The sequence below is a fragment of the Magallana gigas genome, chromosome 3 (genome assembly GCF_963853765.1).
Source record: "Magallana gigas chromosome 3, xbMagGiga1.1, whole genome shotgun sequence".
Lineage (NCBI taxonomy): Eukaryota > Metazoa > Mollusca > Bivalvia > Ostreida > Ostreidae > Magallana > Magallana gigas.
In genome coordinates this window covers 60,510,106-60,529,433 of record NC_088855.1, presented here as the reverse complement: position 1 = coordinate 60,529,433, position 19,328 = coordinate 60,510,106, and the positions used below count along the sequence as shown (strand labels likewise).

Below are 19,328 nucleotides of genomic sequence, written 5' to 3'. Positions count from 1 at the left end.
CAGGGCTTGTAGATTTCAGTCTGACTGTTTCTATAGAGCTATGAATTAACAATAGGTTTCTGTAAAAAATAGAAAGAGTCTTACCCGTTAGATGTAAATATCTTCAACTGACTGGATTATTTCACAATCATGCTTTCTAATTGTAATGTATTTCATTTTTTTTTTATTTCATTTGTAGATACATGTATTTGATACGGAAAATCAAGGAAAAATCCAGAAATTTCTTTTTTTAAAGTTTAAAAGGTATACACGTAACAATGCAACCATTCTGAAGACATAGTTTTTTGCATTAATATTTTGTATTTAAATCCAGATTTTGAGTTAGCAACGGCTAGCAATGTTCATTGTATTATCAATTTGATTTTAATTAACACTTCTGAAATTATATATGTTAACATGCAATGACAACAACAAAGCAACTCTACAGAATACAGCAATACACCAAATTACCGATGATCATGTCTTCAATTTCTTCGTTTTAACGCAGATATATCTTCTAGATTAATTATCGCGTAATTGGGAATTATGTAAATGTTTGAAGTCAATGTTTTTCGATTTTTTTTAATATTCGACAATTACATGATGGCCAAATTGACGAAGAATGATAAGACTTCCAAACTTAGAATGGAATGTTCCGAACAAAGGTGGTCATTTCTAACAATCCATGACAAAAAAGACAAAACGGAGGATTTAACGGTGTCCTCATAAACGGTGTCCTCAAATCTTTATGTCGAAGTCCACTGATCTAATGCGTTACCAGAGTTTGTGTTGTGTGAAGCAATGTATAAGTGTATGAAATGTGTGCGGGAAACAAACTCACTCTTTATACATGTATATGCAATTGTGTCACAAATGCGAATGTGTGAAATCAAAGCCATCTCATCAAACCTCCTAACAAAACATATATACAAGCGGTTACCATTTATTTTGATACATTTGAATGCTTGGAACTCATTTAGAGTTGATTGGGTTTTTTTAAAAATAAAAATTATCTAAATAACATAAATCTAAATTTACTTACTAATAAGACCCACTTCAATTCATTTTTTTAAAGAAACAATTGAAAAATAACGGTACCGCAATTATCAAGCGAATGTTGAAGGTCACATACTCCTACGCTACAACCAATCATACATTTAACATTTTGCTTTATATTTTGTCGTGTAAAATATGAAGCCATATTTTAAGAAAAAAAGACTACAAAATTCAGATCTTTAAAATGAATTTCAAAATTGATTTTTTTATAATTCTCTAATCTCTAGAGGTTATCCCGTAAATCCAGATGTTAACATCGCATGCGTGAAAATTTATAACACGAACGTTTAATTAAAATTATGGCAGCCACTGAAAAAGGATTTATAATGAATAAAAAATCTGTAATAAAAGGAGGATATTTAATTAAACGCTGGCCACGTGAGAGCTGCCGGTGTTTGGCAGATTATAAAGTATAGGACCTCATAGCAAGGCTATTTACATAAACCAGCAGTGTGAACTGTCTGTAATACCCCAATGAAAGACTGTAGATAAGTCACTGGGTCACTTACAAATACTGTTAATATAGTGTTTGGTATCGCAGGCAGACGCCATGAACAATACCCATATTTCAACCATTGATCCATCTCCATGCATGTACATCAAATAGTGTACTGTTTGACACGCAGAACCAAGTTTAGGTTAAAAGTACAGAAAAATCTATCAATAAACGTAGTTAAGATTAAGCAAACCTTATACAGTAAAACTCAGTTATAGCGAAGTCCTAGGGAACAGTGGATTTACTCTGTTATATCCGTTATTTGTTAACTGTAACGAGTTCACTATATACATGTGTTCTTTTACAAGACTATATTTTTTTGCAAATTGAGGCTTAAAATGAAATAACATTACTTTGATACCTCTAACAATCGGATTGTGAATTGAAAAAATTATATGATCTTAAATTTATTCAAACTATTATGTTAAATGGTAGTAAAACCTTTTAAAACTGTAAAAACTCGTTATGAAAGTGTTAAATTTCGTTATTATTCACCTCTACGGGACTCAAAATCAGTTCGATATATCCGTAAATCCGTTATATCTGAATTCATTATAATCTTAAAATTTTGCAAAGATTTGTTAAGAATTCTACTACAGTTATTGCAGAGATCAAAGAGATGCCGCGGACATTATTCTCCAATATACCACGAACGTCATCAGTAAATTATCAGATCAGAAATACCTATTTGTCTTGCACTGATCATGAAAATACAACTTCAAACCGTAAAAAGTTTTAAAACCATGTCAATTTCACGTGTTAGTTCCAGTCAAAATGATATGTATTGCCTCAAATGTTTATTTTTAAGAGATCAATGCGGCTGTTCCAAGGACCTCCCTCGCACATTTTCACTGCGTGTTTATACATAAATTTTACCAGGGACTAAAAAAAACTTTTCTATATCCAAGAATTTGCTACGATGGGAAAACTTTGGCCCGTCCGTTGTAGACTACATGAAATACTTTTTTTTTCTACAATTTTTTCTTATCTCTTTATCAAATGTTCGTCAATTTATCAAAAGTAATTAAATACAAGGGATTAGAGCACGATACATGGTAAACAACTGATATTAACAGCATATGGTTCATATTTCCGGATGCTGATACAATGTATATATGAGATCTGTGAGCTTTAACCTTATTCAGCAATAGCGAACCACAGGAGATGGGATCTCTTGGACGGAGACTCCAGGTATTCCAAGGTAGGCGAATAATCTAAAATGTTTGAACATCTTTCTGCAAAAATCACTTATTTCCTCTAAATATCCATTGTTCATTATCTGAGATTCTTCTTGTTGTTTCATACCAAATAGATATATTTGAAATGTAATTGTTCCATCATTATTTTCATTTTGTAGTTACATTTTTGCTGGGGTCAGTATTCTGTCCACATTTCTACTACTCGAATCCTAACAACTGCTTTTCTACTGACAATTTTCATGGAGGATATTACTCAAGCGGTGTCCTGCGCAGGCTCCAGAACACGGGTCCCTTCACTTGTGTTAGAGAATGCCTGCTGAGGAGGAGCTGTCACTCTGTAGACTACCAGTCGGACGGCGGCCGATGTGAATTACTCTACTTACTGGCAGAACATAGGAGTATTACCATTCCACCCGACGGCCAGTTACATATAGAGAAGACACAGATGTATCCAATGTCCTCAATGGTGAGTGTATTATCTCTTCAAACAAGCGCAGGAAGGGCTACCAAGAAGCACCTGCTTTATTCATTGAAGAACAAGTTAGAACAGTTTATATTGCTAGGGTTTTGATTCTATATGATAGTTTGAAAAATTCAAATTTAAAGCAATATACATTTAATATATTTTATATACATGTACTTAGAGTAAAACAAAATATCATATTTACATTTTAAATAATCGTATAATAATCAAATTATCATATAATTTTTAAGTGTTTTAATCAATTGAGTATCACACTATTCTATAGGATTACAGATGAAGGCATTGATACAGTTCAGAAATTAAAATATGATACAGAAAACAATCAAGTGTTTTTGTATGAAAAGCAAAAGACAATCTTTATTATAGAGAAATACAATTTGTACAAAGACAAACTTATCTGCTCATCATTAATGCACCTTATTGTCTACTAGAGATGCCTTTTGTAGGTAAATATCCTGCCGTGTCATGACACTACATGTGGAGAATATGAAAGATGCCAAGTTCTGTTTGATAATAGTACTGTCTGCACCACGACAGGTATATCAATCCATCTTATCGTTAAGTTATTTATATCAAACTCATCATTCATCCAATTAATTCTTTTATATTCATGAAGTAGACTGTGTAGACGAAGTATTTGAGATGTATTCGTATCAATGACTGTTGTTCGGAAATGTTTACCTACAATTATATTCCATTATAATATATTTAAGTATGAAGCAAAACCGGGTAATTGCAGAAAGAGATATTTTTATCTAATATACACATGAATTCAATTCTAAAGACTTTAAACAATTTTGATACGGTCTCCCATGCTCTGTCACAGAATGTAGCCCTCTCAATGTCTCTCGGTTGTGGACGGCAGATGTTAACAGTACACTAGCTGTGGGTGAGGAGGTTAACTTCTACTGTTCTAATGACCCGTCCCTTCTTATGGCCACAGTAAAGTGTCGTCAAAGTGGGTTGTGGAAAATAACACAACGATCTCTAGCAAACACACATCAGTGCAGCCGGATTGGTGAGTATCAACTTGACCACACAAACGACTTGCTGTTCACAGATAAGTTAATGTACCATTATGTATTAAGTAGGCTTAAGGGTGTTGTATAATGATTTGGTTTGGTTGACATTGTTCTGTTATTAAAAAAACTGATCGCTCTCCTTCTCCACTTTTTAATATTTAGTGGGTGGTTGATTGTGGAAAAAAAATCATAACTTTGTACATAAAACGTTTATCTGCAATAGGATCCTTATTTTTTGTTTATCATTTGAAGTAACTACATAGGTTTTTTCGGGTTCAACCAACCCTAATCAAAACAGCGAGAATGAATAAACGATATCGAACCACACACAACGATACTGAACCACACATAACGATACTGGCGTCAAATAGAAGTCCCAATGGCCCAGGGAATGCTGCAAGTAGGTTCCTCTGTTTATGGTGTTGACCATTTAGAATACCAAGTTTACAGACTCATAGCCGATGAACTATTTGACTATTTCTCTAACTGATAAACTTACAACTAGACGTTCACAAAGAACAAACCAACAAGGAATATTGCTAGAAACTTATTTTGATTAAACAATTATTTTCTGAAACCTATATTAAAGGCGCTACGCAGTAAGGGTACCTTTTATCCAACGTCAATGACATCAATGACATTAATGTCTCCGTTTTTGCAGAGTCATTTCTCTCGTGCCTATCTATACACGCAGTATAAAACGGCGCCACAAAGTCACCAATTCAAATGTTACGAAACCTTTAGATTGATCAATTCACGTGACGGCGCACCTGTAGTGGTATCAGGCTCTCTATTCTGTCTTTGCTTCTTTGATAAATACAGATTTATATTCAAAGTTGTGCTTCATCTATCAGTGTCCGTAGAATACGTTTGAACCGTCTTACAACTGAACGTTTTTTTTAATGATGAGGAAGCATGAGAAACAGCGACTGTGGTTTCATGATGGTATAGGTCGGTTTTCTGTTAAGCGAAGAACTCATTTTTATATAACTTGTTGCAAATTGATGAAATTTGTAACTTACTCCTCTCATTGAACGATTTTATCAAGCAGAAGATCAGGAAGAATAAATGGCGCAAAAACCCTCTGTTGGAATCCAAACCGGGTCGAACTTGGAAGATGACTTCACCTGATCCACCCAAACATCAACCAGCTTCAGCAGCGTCTTAACCAATAATTGAACAACATTCCCAGCCACCACAGAGGCTTGTAATCGGAATATAAGAAAGCGTTCTTTATCTCGAAAAATCATCCACATGGGCACATGTTTTACTGTCTTGAGACCATATTTATAACTTTTAAAATCGACCCCTACTGTATTTGAACGGTGTACCTTTAATTTGTGCGTTTGACATGACTTTAAGGAGACTCTATATGAATACACTTATATAAGATACACATTTTTTTTAATACGAATGCCGGAAATAAATGGAGCGACCTAATTGACTTTGAAATTAATTTTTTGTATTTGGTCTTATTTTACATTGCAGCACTGTCCCTGTCTTGTTTTTTATCTGAATATTCGTATCACCGAAGATCAAAAGCATACATTAGTAAAATTACGAAGATATTTTTATGACTACTAGTCGGAGTTTAAATGCATGCTTTCCATTTTCTCCCTTTTTCAGAATGTTTGAAACACCAAGATGCCGTCTACAACAACAAGTCGTACGGATGTTATTCGTTCACCAACAAAGCAAAATCATATAAAGATGCAACCACATATTGTCAGTCTATGTCACCGCACAGCCATTTGATGTTTTTAGATTCTGCAGAAAATGTTCGAGATTTGAAAGATGTCCTCCGTAAGTAACTATATCGGGTTTCCTGTATGTTTTTTAAAGATAACATATATGTAACTTAAAGTTAATTTACCATGCCTTCCTGCATGTACCCAATTGTATAGCTGATCACTATTCTTACAAATGTATTACATGTATGTATACTTTTAACGTTTTTAATATGTGTTATGAAGTATATCTACCAAATTTTACCGATTCGATTTATTTCGCCTGCTCACAACATTAACCAACCATGCTTACCAGTGTCTTTGATATGATAGAGTCTTCCTCCCTCGATAAACGATATGTTTCACGAAGATTGCTTATCATGGCCACTTATTATGTTTCATGTTGTGTGTGTGTATATATATATATATATATATATATATATATATATATATATATATATATATATATATATATATATATATATATATAAAGGTTTTCAGTAGACGATAACACAATAATCCATTTCCCTCAAATTTAATCCAGAGCGTGTTATGTACTTGACAACAAGGTGGTAAGATGGCGACTTTTATTCTAAACACGTGTTCGGATCCCGAACCCGATCAGATAATATATAACATATATAACATCTTTCTTCTCTTATAAAATGAAAGAAAACAATTGTAGTTTAAATGCGTTAACATGTTACTTGAACAGAAAGTATCAGTTAATTTTACTAAGTAGCTGGCTAGCAGTAATGTCCACAAGGTTTAACTAGTCAATTATCTCTGAAATAGAAATTGAATGCATAAAGTGAGGTTGCCAACCCATATGCAAAATAAAACATAATCATATGAAATGATATTCACTTAGTTAAATGGTCCTTTCACATTCACTTCACAAATCTAACTTTTTGGGTGGAATAACACGTCTCCCTGATCTAGTGGTATTTGGCTTCGGAGTAATGCTGGTAGAGGCCTGTTGAGTGTTGTCTGAGTTTTCAGTTTTGTTGGTTGTAGCTTGAGTCAAACTGGTAGGTTCTTGTGAACTTTCTTTGGGCGTACTTTCGACAAGAAGCTTTCCATCATCTGGTTGGTCATCAATCGTTTCATTTGCTTTGTGTGTCGAGGATCTAAGGTGTTTCCGATTTCGACGCAGCTGTCGATTTCCAACTTGCACCATATATGATCGCGGCGCTTCATGATGACGTACAATCACTCCAGGAATCCATTCCTTCTCTCCCTGCTGTGGCTTGACTCGTACTGGGTCGGTTGGATAGAGCGGCAACAGCTCCTTGTTGTTCCATTTGTTGTCGAAACTGGCTTTCTGTTTGTCCTTGACTGACTGTAGACCCTGCTTAATACTTCCAAGATTTTGGCTCTTTGGTCGCAGAATCTCTGATGCTGCAGGTAATGTATTGCGTGGCCTCCTTCCCATGAGAAGTTGTGATGGAGATAGATTCACTTCCTCTAGTGGTGTTGTCCTATAATCAAGAAGAGCAAGCTGTTTATCTACTGACTTTCTCCATAGACGCTTTACAGTTTGGACTGCGCGCTCAGCTGCGCCGTTTGAGCTTTGAAAGTGTGGACTAGACGTAACATGTTTGATGTCCAATTCATTGCAGAAATTTCGGAATTCATATGAACTGAATTGTGGTCCATTATCGGATCGGATCTCCTTTGGAATTCCATGGGTTCCAAATATACATTTCAAAGTTTCAATGGTAGAAAATGATGACTGCGACTGTAGCTCCATACACTCAATATACTTAGAAAAGTAGTCCACTACCACGAGGTACTTCTTTGACTCAAAGTCGAATAAGTCACACCCCACTACAGCATACGGTAGGTCTGGAACTGGTGTTAGTTTTAAGGATTCTGGTGGTTGCGAGTTCTGGAACGTGGCACACTTCTCACAGTCTTTAACAAGCTGCTCGATCTGGGAGTTCATTCCAGGCCAGTACATCACTTCGCATTTGCATATAACCAGATTTGGCGTCAAGAACTGAAAATACTTTTGCACCAGGAATAGAGGATGACACTTCCTCTACTGTCTTCATGGGGTGGTGTTCTCTCTTTATGACCTCGTTAAGATCTTTAGGATCAATACAAATTCTCACTTTGTTGTTCCTAAGGCTCACAACCATCGAGCTTACCCACTCGGTAGGTTCTTCAACGGGTACAATGTAGCCATCTGATTCCATTTCTCTCAGCTTTTCGATGATTCTTGGCTTTAACGATGCTGGCTGACGGCGCACTGGGTGAATCACACCTTTTGCATGTTCATCAATTTTAATTTTGTGTTCTCCTGGAAGAGTTCCAGTGGTACGGATTAGGTCTGGGAAGTCACTAAACTGTCCTAGCTGCACCGAATCACATTCAACAGTGTCCACACGCATAATGAGGTTAAGCTTTTCGGCTGTAGAGCCAGTTATGATGTTTTCCTGCGAAACGTTTACTACCTCAAATTTAGTTGTAATAGGTGTATCACCAATATGACTAGTGAGTGGTAAGTCAACGCAGAATTCTGGACAAATTTTGTGGTTTGTGAATGAACGCAGTATTTTCTGAGACTTCTGCTCATTGCCGTGTAAGTCTGCTCTTATGTACTGTGACATGATGATTACGTTACATTTAGCTCCTGTGTCTATGCGGAATTCTAGAGGTCTGTCATGAACATACAGTGTAACGAGCCATTTATCTGACTTGCGAGTGTCTGATCTGTCATCACTGGTAGAAAGAATATCTATCATGGCATCTTCATCACAGTCATCTGAATTGGATAAGTCCTCTGGTTCCAATGAGTACATCTTAGCCCGATTACGCTTCATACAGACTGATCTCCAATGGTCTGGTTTTTTAGCTCACCTGAGCTGAAAGCTCAAGTGAGCTATTCTGATCACATTTTGTCCGTCGTCCGTCTGTCCGTCCGTCTGTCCGTCCGTCCGTCCGTCTGTAAACTTTTTACATTTTGAACTTCTTCTCTAAAAACGCTTATCCAATTTCAACCAAATTTGGCACAAAGCATCCTTATGGGAGGGCGAATATAAATTGCAGAAATAAAAGTCCGATCTGTATTCAAAGCGGAGAAAACCATGAAACTGTAGAAAAAGGGGGGTGCATTTTTAAAAATCTTCTTCTCAAGAACTACCGAGGCAAATTCAACGTAGTTTAGCATAAATTATCCTTATGGGAAGGAAAATATAAATTGCAAAAATTAAGTGCTAATTCTGTTTCAAGTCTGAGTTATTACGAAAATAATAATAAAGGAAAGGCGTGTTTCAGCTGCGCGTTCGGCATCCGGTAAAATGGGTGGGCAAGACTTGGTCTGGGCAAAACAAAAGATTGGCAGTTATTAATCTGCCAATCTCATTAAAATTTCAGGATATTTGATGGACCAGTACATTTGTATTCTCTGTAAATATTGTGCAAAATAATGCGTATTTGGATTTGACGATTGTCGATCTGCCCCGGCTTTTATTTTGCCACGGCCCGTGTTTGCATACTCATTTTACCAAGACTCGTATTCCATACTTCGAAAACGAGGTTCTTTGTTTAAAGCAGCCATGACATTATACGAAAAAGGGTCGATCTGACTGATGAATTTGCTTGTTGTGCAACAGTTTGCGTATGAAGGGAAATTTTTGAAACATGCAAAATATATTGATGCCGATTTTGTGAAGTAAATTGAGGCTAAATATTTCAATGCGTTGACAGTTTTCACACATGACGTTGGTGTTAGCTTGTTCTGATTTTCGTTTCGTTTTCATTATTTATGCTTTGTAACCTGGGAACTATCGTCTGTACATGTATTCCGTGATTTTTACGTATCAAATCAAACAGAGACTTCGGTAAATCAAACAGTTAACTGTTTACCTGCGCAAATTAAGAAAAATCTGATGTATAAAAAAAGTACTGAAATACAATTTATTCTATCGGTAATTCGGCAGTATCTTTTGCATAATGGTAGATTAATGCAATAGGTTTTGTTGAGATGCTCGGCATTTTCTCGAGTTTATTCAGTTTAAATAGAGTTTGATATCGCTGACGGAAATATGTAGGTATATACATGTATACATGTATATATAATTCATTTCGAAAAAATAAATTGTGTTCCTTATTTGTTAAAGTGCATGTTCCTTGTGTTTAATTGTTTACAATTTCTATTTACTAACCATATTTGAGTGTTAAGCTTCGAATTATAAGCAAGATACAGAGATTTGCTCACAATTCTATGTTTGTACACATATCTTAAAAACTAAAGATTAAAAAAGTAAAAAGTTTGTCAATATTTATTAAGAACATTTTCATACTCTGTTCTTCCAGAAACCAACTTTAACAACTAATTGTATTGTAAACTTAACCTTTTTTCGTCATTATTACTCCTACTGTACATGTGATCCTTGACTGTGTTTATGTACATTTGTATAAACTGATTTTGAACCTCAAATACCAGTAAACCGGTCTTGAGTGAATAAAAAAACTGAAAATCTTAGACAATTCTTTTTTTTCCATTTTGAATGCTAAATAGGAAATACCAAGTTAAAAATCTTAAGCTGAATGTAATGAACTCATGTGAACAAAATATGACTCAAACTTAGGCAAACTGTGAGCTCTGTATCTTGCTTATAATTCTACGATTGACGCTGAAATTTTGGTTGAACATTAGAAATTCTATATGAATTAGAGTATGTTAAATACTTGTAAAAACAAAATAAAAGAATGATATTCTGTATATGCCTACTCTCTGGAGCCCCCTCTTTATACAATAAATAATGTGAAATTTACATCAATTTTGATAGTTTTTCAAACACGAGTAAATAAAAAACGACATCTTTAAAACAGTTTCCATAGTTCTGACACATTTCTGTTGCGGGGATAAGTAATCATCGCTATTCCTAAGAAAATATCACAGCGGAAAATTATCCTGGTTTGTACGCGAGGTAAATAACAGTCATTTAATTATAATGGAGAAGACAAATTAAATTTTTGAATGTTTTAAATTTGAGGAATTGAGCACATTGAAGTACAATTTTCTTTTTCACATCTATACATGTAGTATTTTTTAAATAAAATACAATAACTATTATATTTTTTTAAAAAATACAATAACTAGTAATTAGTTGATGAAAAAAATGTACCTATATGCTCTCATATATTTTGATCGCTTTACAAGGGGGGGGGGGGGGGGGGGGCAGAACGAATATATATAGGGAATTGGAAGTTAACAACTTAACAGTGTACACCTACCAAATGTTTAGTTTTATATCTTGCGTAGGATTTCCTTATTCTGGTAAAAAATAGTATCTCATGAAGGTGCAATGTCAAAGATTACGTGTATGCTAAATTAAGTGTAAAATTCGAATACTTGACAATATTTATTTTTTGTTATTCTACCGAGGGACCATATGGCACAATATCTTTTGAACGCCCATTGTTGCTCAGGTGAGCGATGTGGCCCCATGGGCCTCTTGTTACAGTAGTTACAAGTGGTACCGACTGCTGGACATTTGCTGTGGTTAGCGTCGAATCCACAACGTGTGCAAGTATTTCTTACTTGTTCAGTCTTTTGCTTTATTTTACTGTCATGTTTCCTTGTTTCAGGCTTTTTCTGTTTTGATCCAAGTTTGGAAATTGGTATTTCGTCAGATCCTCGGATTAGTTTTAGTTGTGATTGGGACATTTCATACTGGCGCCCTATATCTAGAGTTTTGGCAAGATTTAAGCCCTGTCCTTGATCAAGTAGTCGTTCTTGTACTTTTTTATGTCCTACTCCTGCAATAATTGCATCAATTAAGATGTCATCGGTGTCTGCATACTCACAGTCCATAAGGATTAAACGTAAGTCTTTTACAAAGTTATCAAAAGATTCACCTTCTTTCTGTTTACGCTGCATGACTTTGAATCGCGCGGCTCTCTTGTTTTTTCTCGGTCTGACATACACATCGAACTTGTCCAATATTTTTTTGGGATCGTCTTCCTCACCGTCATCCCAATCGAATGTTTTATATATCTCGCGACCTTGCTTTCCTATCCAAATACCTAGCCATCCTGCCTTGTCCTTTTTGTCTGCTTTACACAAAGGTCCCTTGAAAACAAAGTCCACGTGTTGTCTGAACCGCAGAAATTCGCTGTAGGTTTCAGGGTGGGACCAGTCCATGGAGGGTTGGTCGAACGAAAAGGACATGATGACTTTACTAACCGATGTTTCCTGGCTCTTTTACAGGTTTCTTACAGACGGACGTGGCTTATAGTCCTCTTTCTGACACCATGTTATGTACTTGACAACAAGGTGGTAAGATGGCGACTTTTATTCTAAACACGTGTTCGGATCCCGAACCCGATCAGATAATATATAACATATATAACAGAGCGCTTTCGCCTGATCGGCTCTTCAGTGGATTTCATATGTGTTTATTGTGTTATCGTCTACTGAAAACCTTTTTCTATATCGTTACCTATACCAAGGACTTATTCGTTTATAACAGTGTAATTAAGTTTTAACAGTCCATCCTATCGTCTGTTCACTGAAGTTTTAACAGTATATCCTATCGTCTGTTCATTGAAGTTTTAAAGTCTATCCTATCGTCTGTTCACTGAAGTTTTAACAGTCTATCCTATCGTCAGTTCACTCAAGTTTTAACAGTCTATCCTATCGTCAGTTCACTGAATTTTTAACAGTCTATCCCATTATCTGTTCACTGAAGTTTTAACAGTCTATCCTATCGTCAGTTCACTGAAGTTTTAACAGTCTATCCTATCGTCAGTTCACTGAATTTTTAACAGTCTATCCCATTATCTGTTCACTGAAGTTTTAACAGTCTATCTTATCGTATTTTTACTAATGTTTTAACAATCTTTCCTATCCTCTGTTCACTTAAGTTTTAACAGTCTATCCTTTCGTCTGTTCACTGAAGTTTTAACAGTCTATCCTATCGTCTGTTCACTGAAGTTTTAACAGTCTATCCTATTGTCTGTTCTTTGAAGTTTTAACAGTTTAACCTATCGTCTGTTCACTGAAGTTTTAACAGTCTATCCTATCGTCTGTTCACTGAAATTTTTTACCATTTATTCTTTACAGCTCCATATGTATCCCCTATGAAATTTCTTTGGGTTGAAGGACTCTTTATCCATGAAAAGAAAACCATAGATATATGGAATGGATCCATTCCAGTTCAGAAGCTGAGGAACTTGCAAGCATATGCAAATATCGACTTCACCATTTCTGGATGTCTTTCGTTCAATGCCTTGTATGAAGAGATCCACGTTGCTAAAAATTGTGATGACAAATACTTGTTCGTATGTGAAATAGACATAAATAATTACAGATAATAAAGTGGTTCATAAACTCTGCAGTCCAAAATTCCAAATTATGTGTTTTTCACTTTTAAATGTATTTATTTACACCATATCATCTTTTAAGTAAACAATCTTAGATGTTTTAAGTGTAGCACTTTTTTTTTAAATACCGTACACGTTACCCACCATCATGGCAGTCAGTGTATTTTCGAGGTGGCTCATGACAGCAAATTATAAAATTCCTAACATACTACAGCAGTTTTGAAATACTGTAGATTCCTTTTTTTACGCGAGTACTTAATTGGGCGATTCAATCGTTATCTATCAAATTGCAAGAATTTAAATTGTGAACGCCGAATTTTTATCATAGTTCCATTTAGTTTATATTTGTACGAAAAATTAAAGCGAAATTTTAAAATTCGCTCTTCGCGGATATTAATTCCTTGCGTTTAATTAAGAATCTACAGTAATTGCAAGTTCATTTATGAAATAAAAACACCAAATAATGTTATTCTCAATAAATAAACATGCAAATGTAGTATTAAAGATACAGAATAAATAATGTTAAACACTTTTTTTGAAATACATTTTTGGGAGTTGATTTTAATCAACTCTCCTATGCAGTCACTCTGGCAAACCGAAAGTGGAACAGTGTTTGGACCTAAGCACAAATCATCACCGCTGACAAGTCTTAGTTCTTGAATATAATAGAAAAATTCGATGTAATGTATGCTGAAGCATTGTTTTTCAAGGAAACTTATCTGCATGTATAAACACTTTAAAAATAGTAAGATTTTATATAATACGAACAATTAAGATTCATGTATTCCTACGCCAGAGTTAAATATAGTCTAGTTCAATCAAAAGCTCGGCTGTCTCAGGCTCTCTTGCTTGTCGGAGATTTACGGAGACAGCTGAGCGTCTGGTTGAACGAGACTGGAGTTCAATATCAATAGTGCTTGGATCCATACAATTTTTAGAATTGTTGCGATTACTAATACATAGTTTGAAATCTATCTTTAAATATTACAGAACATGATTCATATGGGGTTTCTCTAAATTCTTGTCTGAAAAGTCTTATTATTCATATTATAAAAAAGTGCGTAATTTAGATACAGACCAGAAACTTATTGCCACGCAAGATAAATTGAAATAAATGATAATCGATAAAATCAACTCCCGTCAGTACTTCAGTACTTTGATTATTAATGGAATACACATGTATAATATAATCGTAAACATGTTGACATTATTCTTATCGAGTGTTTCTCGAGTTAACAATATGTAGAAACCAAAACAATTAGCCATATTTCTAAAACATGTTTTGGCATTTCCCAGGGTATCAATTGGAAGCTTTTTAAACACAAACACTATTCACATAAAAATTCGTGTTCGTCTCCGTTTTCAAGGATTTCGTGAATGCCTTGCCACTTTTAAATCCTAAATGATCAAACCCGTTATTTGTCGCTGTTCATACATGCAAATTCCACGGAACGATATTGAATATAACTTGATCATACGTAAAATATCCCTGCACGAATTGAAATAACTCCACAGTAACAGTGGAACCCCCCCCCCCCCCCCCCCCCCATAAACTGGATTATGTTTTACAAAGTATAACAATATTATTTGACAATACAGCATATTATTGCAGACAAGATTCACACAATTCTAAGTACAGAAGCAACTTTCACAAGATATGGGGCATGTTGCTTATCTGAGGAACAGTTCTTGTATCTCCTTTAAAAATTTTCAGATATGAAACTCTTCTAAAAATGTAAAACTTAAAATTTCTATTATATAGCTCAAGAAAACAATACATGACAACATTTTATGAAAAGAAGCCAATTTTTTTTAGGAAATCACATTTTTACATCTAAGATGCATCATCTTACCAATTTTTGGGAGTTGATTTTAATCAACTCTCCTATGCAGTTACTCTGGCAAACCGAAAGTGAAACAGTGTTTGGACCTAAGCACAAATCATCACCGCTGACAAGACTTAGTTTTTGAAAATAATCGATAAATTCGATGTAATGTACGCTCAGGCATTTTTTTTTAAAGGAAACTTATTTATAAATACCTTGGAAATAGTCAGATTTTAAATAGTACGAACAATTTAGAAGTTTTTTGCAGTCGTATGTATTCTTACGCCAGAGTTCAATATAGTCTTGTTCAACCATCGGCTGTCTCCATACATCTCCGACAAGCAGAGAGTCAGTCTATATTTAGAGGTCACAACGTCAAGCTATCACGTGACCTGGTATCTCTTGCTTGTCGGAGATTAAAGGAGAGAGCCGAGCATCTGATTGAACGAGACTAGAGTTCATTATTGGTTGGATCTATACAATTTTTGAAATATTTCGAATACCGATACATAATTTGATGAAATCAATTATATTTTTAAATATTACACAACATGATTCATAAGAGGTTTTCTCGAAAATCTTGTCGCAAAAGATTATAAAATACTTGCCAAGCAAACTAACATATCGTTGATTGTAAGATGAATAATAATCGATTAAATCAACTCCCGTCGGTACTTCAGTACTTTGATGTTATCCTAGGCAACAACTTAACAAAGACGACAAAGTTGGAAAATGAACTATAAACAATTGTTAAAAGTATATCAAGGTCACTATTACCTTGATAGAAGGATATAAAGATGCTTACAAATAATATTTTATATGAAAAATGACAATAACAAACTGTCAACCATTTTGAAAATCCATAAAACGAAATACAAATTCAAAGCAGAGCAACACGGACCTCTAAAAAGATAGAGGTAGGACCAGGTGCCATGAGGGAGTGAGCATCCTCTGCTGACAGGTCTCACCCGCCGTGTGCTCTTTGTCGTATTCGAATATGTAGCATTGTAATTCCTTATATTCCTATGATTCTTTATTGTTCCTATATGTTAAATAGCCTTTTCGTGGTGCCCCAGTATTGGCCTGGGGGTCACGGTTTTAACAGTTTAAAATCTTCCTTGAGAGTCCTTAAAAAATTGTAGTATTGTATCTTAACAATGAGATTTTTTAAACATGTCCTTATATGTTGAGATAAACAAATGCCTCTTGGGGCCCAATAAAGGCATGCGGGTCACGATTTAAACAATTTGCAATCTACAGTTTATGAGGATGCTTGGATAATTATCTCTTAGAATGTAACAATGTAGTTCTTTGGGAGAATATTTTTAAAAATGTTTTCCCGATATGTTCTTGAAGTTTGAACCCCTTTTGGGGCCCAGTTTAAATCTTGGTGACAGGGTTTTAACAATGTAGTAATTTCATTGCATATTAAAGCCTTTGTGTGAATATTGAACACTGTGCCGGATAATTATGCAAGTGCCAAGGTGGCATTTTTGCACCCGTCTAAGCCGCATGTATCGAAAATTTTAAAGGTGCCATATGATAGAACATTGCTTAAGGAGGTTATAAGCACCTTTATTATTAATATATATAACTCACCTGTCAGGTGAGATATTTATCTTTAAAAAATGGATTCCTACAGGAAAATAATTTTTCCCGTAAGAAAAACAGTTTTTCTTATAGGATATTTGGACTTCCCATAAGAATATAAATTTCCATAGGATTTCAATAATACTATCATTGGATTTTAAAATCCAATTGGAAATCTTAATTTCCTTTAGGGAAACTGCTGTCTGAATCAAATTGCCGGAGGAAATACTTTTCTCCTGTAGGAAATTCATTTCGTATGGGCTGATTAGAAAATCCTATTGGATGTTCAATATTTCCTGTAGGATAGTAATTTTTCTATATGAATTATTGTTTTCTTATGTGATATTAATTTTTAAAGGTAAATAGCTCATCTATCAGGTGAGATACACTTAAAACAAAGGTGGTTATATTCTCTCTAGACAAATGGTCAATAATTAGGTATATATAGACTTTAGATTAAATTCAAATGTTGAAGTCGTGTGAAAATGACCTCTTATCACTTGTCAGACCCTGACGAGTGTAGGAAGTGGGACGATTTTAATCAGACTGGACATACACCCTTTTTTTTCACAGTTCTGTAATTATCTCCCTTTTCAAAATGGTTTTGTCATTTATTATGATAATTCAAAATCTCCTTCCCATAACCATGTTTTGTACCAAAATTGATTAGATTTAATTGGTTGATTTTTGAGAATGGGTAAAGCAATTAAAACGTTTACAGACAGACAAACGGACGACGGACAGCAGGTGATCAGAAAGGTTTACTTGAACATTTAGTTCAGGTGAACCAAAAACGATAAAAAATGACCTTGATCATTTGAAGGAACCGGAAATCGAATTTTTTAAAGCACGTAAAACAATAAGAGTAAATACTAAAACAACGTTAGAAACATTAACGTCGGCCACCAATTCCAGGTGTGCACTTAGGTCTGATGAATGTATACCAATGTTTCAGGAAATGACAGTTATTTATGAGCGAGCCTTGTTCAGCTTTAAGGTTGTCAATCTAAAGGACAAAAGTATAATGCACACAAATTAGAAGGAGCTACAATCGTCAGACCCACATATTACGCTAGCTTTAGGTTTAAGAAATATTTAAATGATTTTATTATGTTACCTTCAATGGTCATTCGCCCTACCCGAAATAATAGTATGTAGATAATAGCAAGAATTCGAGGACAGGTATGCTTTGCTCTCTCGGACACCAAGGAATGGGAGATCCGACTTTACCAGTGACCAAACAATGACTCTGTATTAAATCTGTCACTGACATTTCTACACTGCAAATATCACAGAATATCTTTTATTGTCAAAATATTACAAAATTTGTATAAAACAAAATCATAGTAATAAATAAGGACAGGGGCGCATAAGTCGTTGGATATCCCCGGCGTATAAGTCGTTGGATATCCCTTACATGGAGCATTGAAGACAAGTGATTTTCAGTAAAGACATCCTTTTTGGCATGTAAACATTGTTTATTGGAACAATGTCTTGACGTAATTCAGTAACTTGCTATAATTTTGTAAACGTTAATAAAAAGGTGTGGGATTCCAAATATTGCACCACGACGTTTAATGACTAATCCTTGATCATTTACAACGCGAAATTGCAAACTGTTGTTAGGAATGAGTGTAGACTCCATCTTCAAAACACTTTTCATTAAATTAATACTTTTTATTTCATACATTTTTATATGGTTATGATCTACTCAAAAGGAGTCTGGACTCATGATAAGTCAAAATGATGGATTTCTTTTACAGAGAGTCTCACGTTATTGATGAATTTTGTCAAAAAGTTGCTCTCTACGTTTGTTGTGAATCTATGTAGTTCAGTGTGACAAGCAGAGTCTTTTAAGATACTCTCGTAGGATAACTGGGGGTTTGAAATAGTGAAAGTCTTTCTTTAATTTTTTTTCTGCTTGTCTTCATTCTTTGGTAAAAGACTATTTTCTTTATTGACTTCTTTATATCTTTTCGTTATTTACTTCTTTATATCTAAGGATAATTGTGAAATATATTATTAATACAAATAACGGAAAAATACCAAACTGTATATGTCCTGTAAGGTACATGTGCTGGCACCGAGTCCATATGGGATAAATCTGTATTATATAGAAAATAAACTTAAAGATGAAACAAAGATAAAAGGTAAGGTAAGTATAAATGATTGAATGATGTTACTTCAGAGAATGCAATTCTTTATTGATATGTAGTGATGTACAATTTTAAGTGCAAGATGTTTTATAAGGCATGTACTTTCGTTATCTTAACATTCTGGGTGAGGTGGATTTGACAGGCTTTATACGCTCCTATCATAGTCATTGAAATACACATAGAAGAGTAAATTATAACTGCCACACTAATTATAATATATGCTATCTTGTTATATAGAACTACTCAATCATTTTTTATCAACCGGGTGTATATGAGAAGGATTTACACAATCCAATAGTAAATGCAATATATTTCGAAATATCACTAAAGCGCATGGGTATGCTGTACGAATACCAATGTATTTAAAAAATATTAAAAGATCACACCCAGTATTTTCCGGAAATATTAAAAAAAAAATATTTGACAACCATTTTTAATAAATCCTAGGAAAGTAT

General features: G+C 34.5%; 1 protein-coding gene across 1 annotated transcript; it reads left to right on the top strand.

The window, feature by feature from the left end:
- Positions 1 to 2,687: 2,687 nt before the first annotated feature.
- On the top strand, positions 2,688 to 13,682 carry LOC105326872 (uncharacterized). The gene is made up of 6 exons (XM_034482845.2): positions 2,688 to 2,732; positions 2,889 to 3,196; positions 3,661 to 3,751; positions 4,041 to 4,232; positions 5,863 to 6,039; positions 13,042 to 13,682. The coding sequence occupies exons 1-6, from the start codon at positions 2,696 to 2,698 to the stop codon at positions 13,290 to 13,292; spliced, it is 1,056 nt and encodes a 351-aa protein (XP_034338736.2). The 5' UTR covers positions 2,688 to 2,695; the 3' UTR covers positions 13,293 to 13,682.
- Positions 13,683 to 19,328: the final 5,646 nt, after the last annotated feature.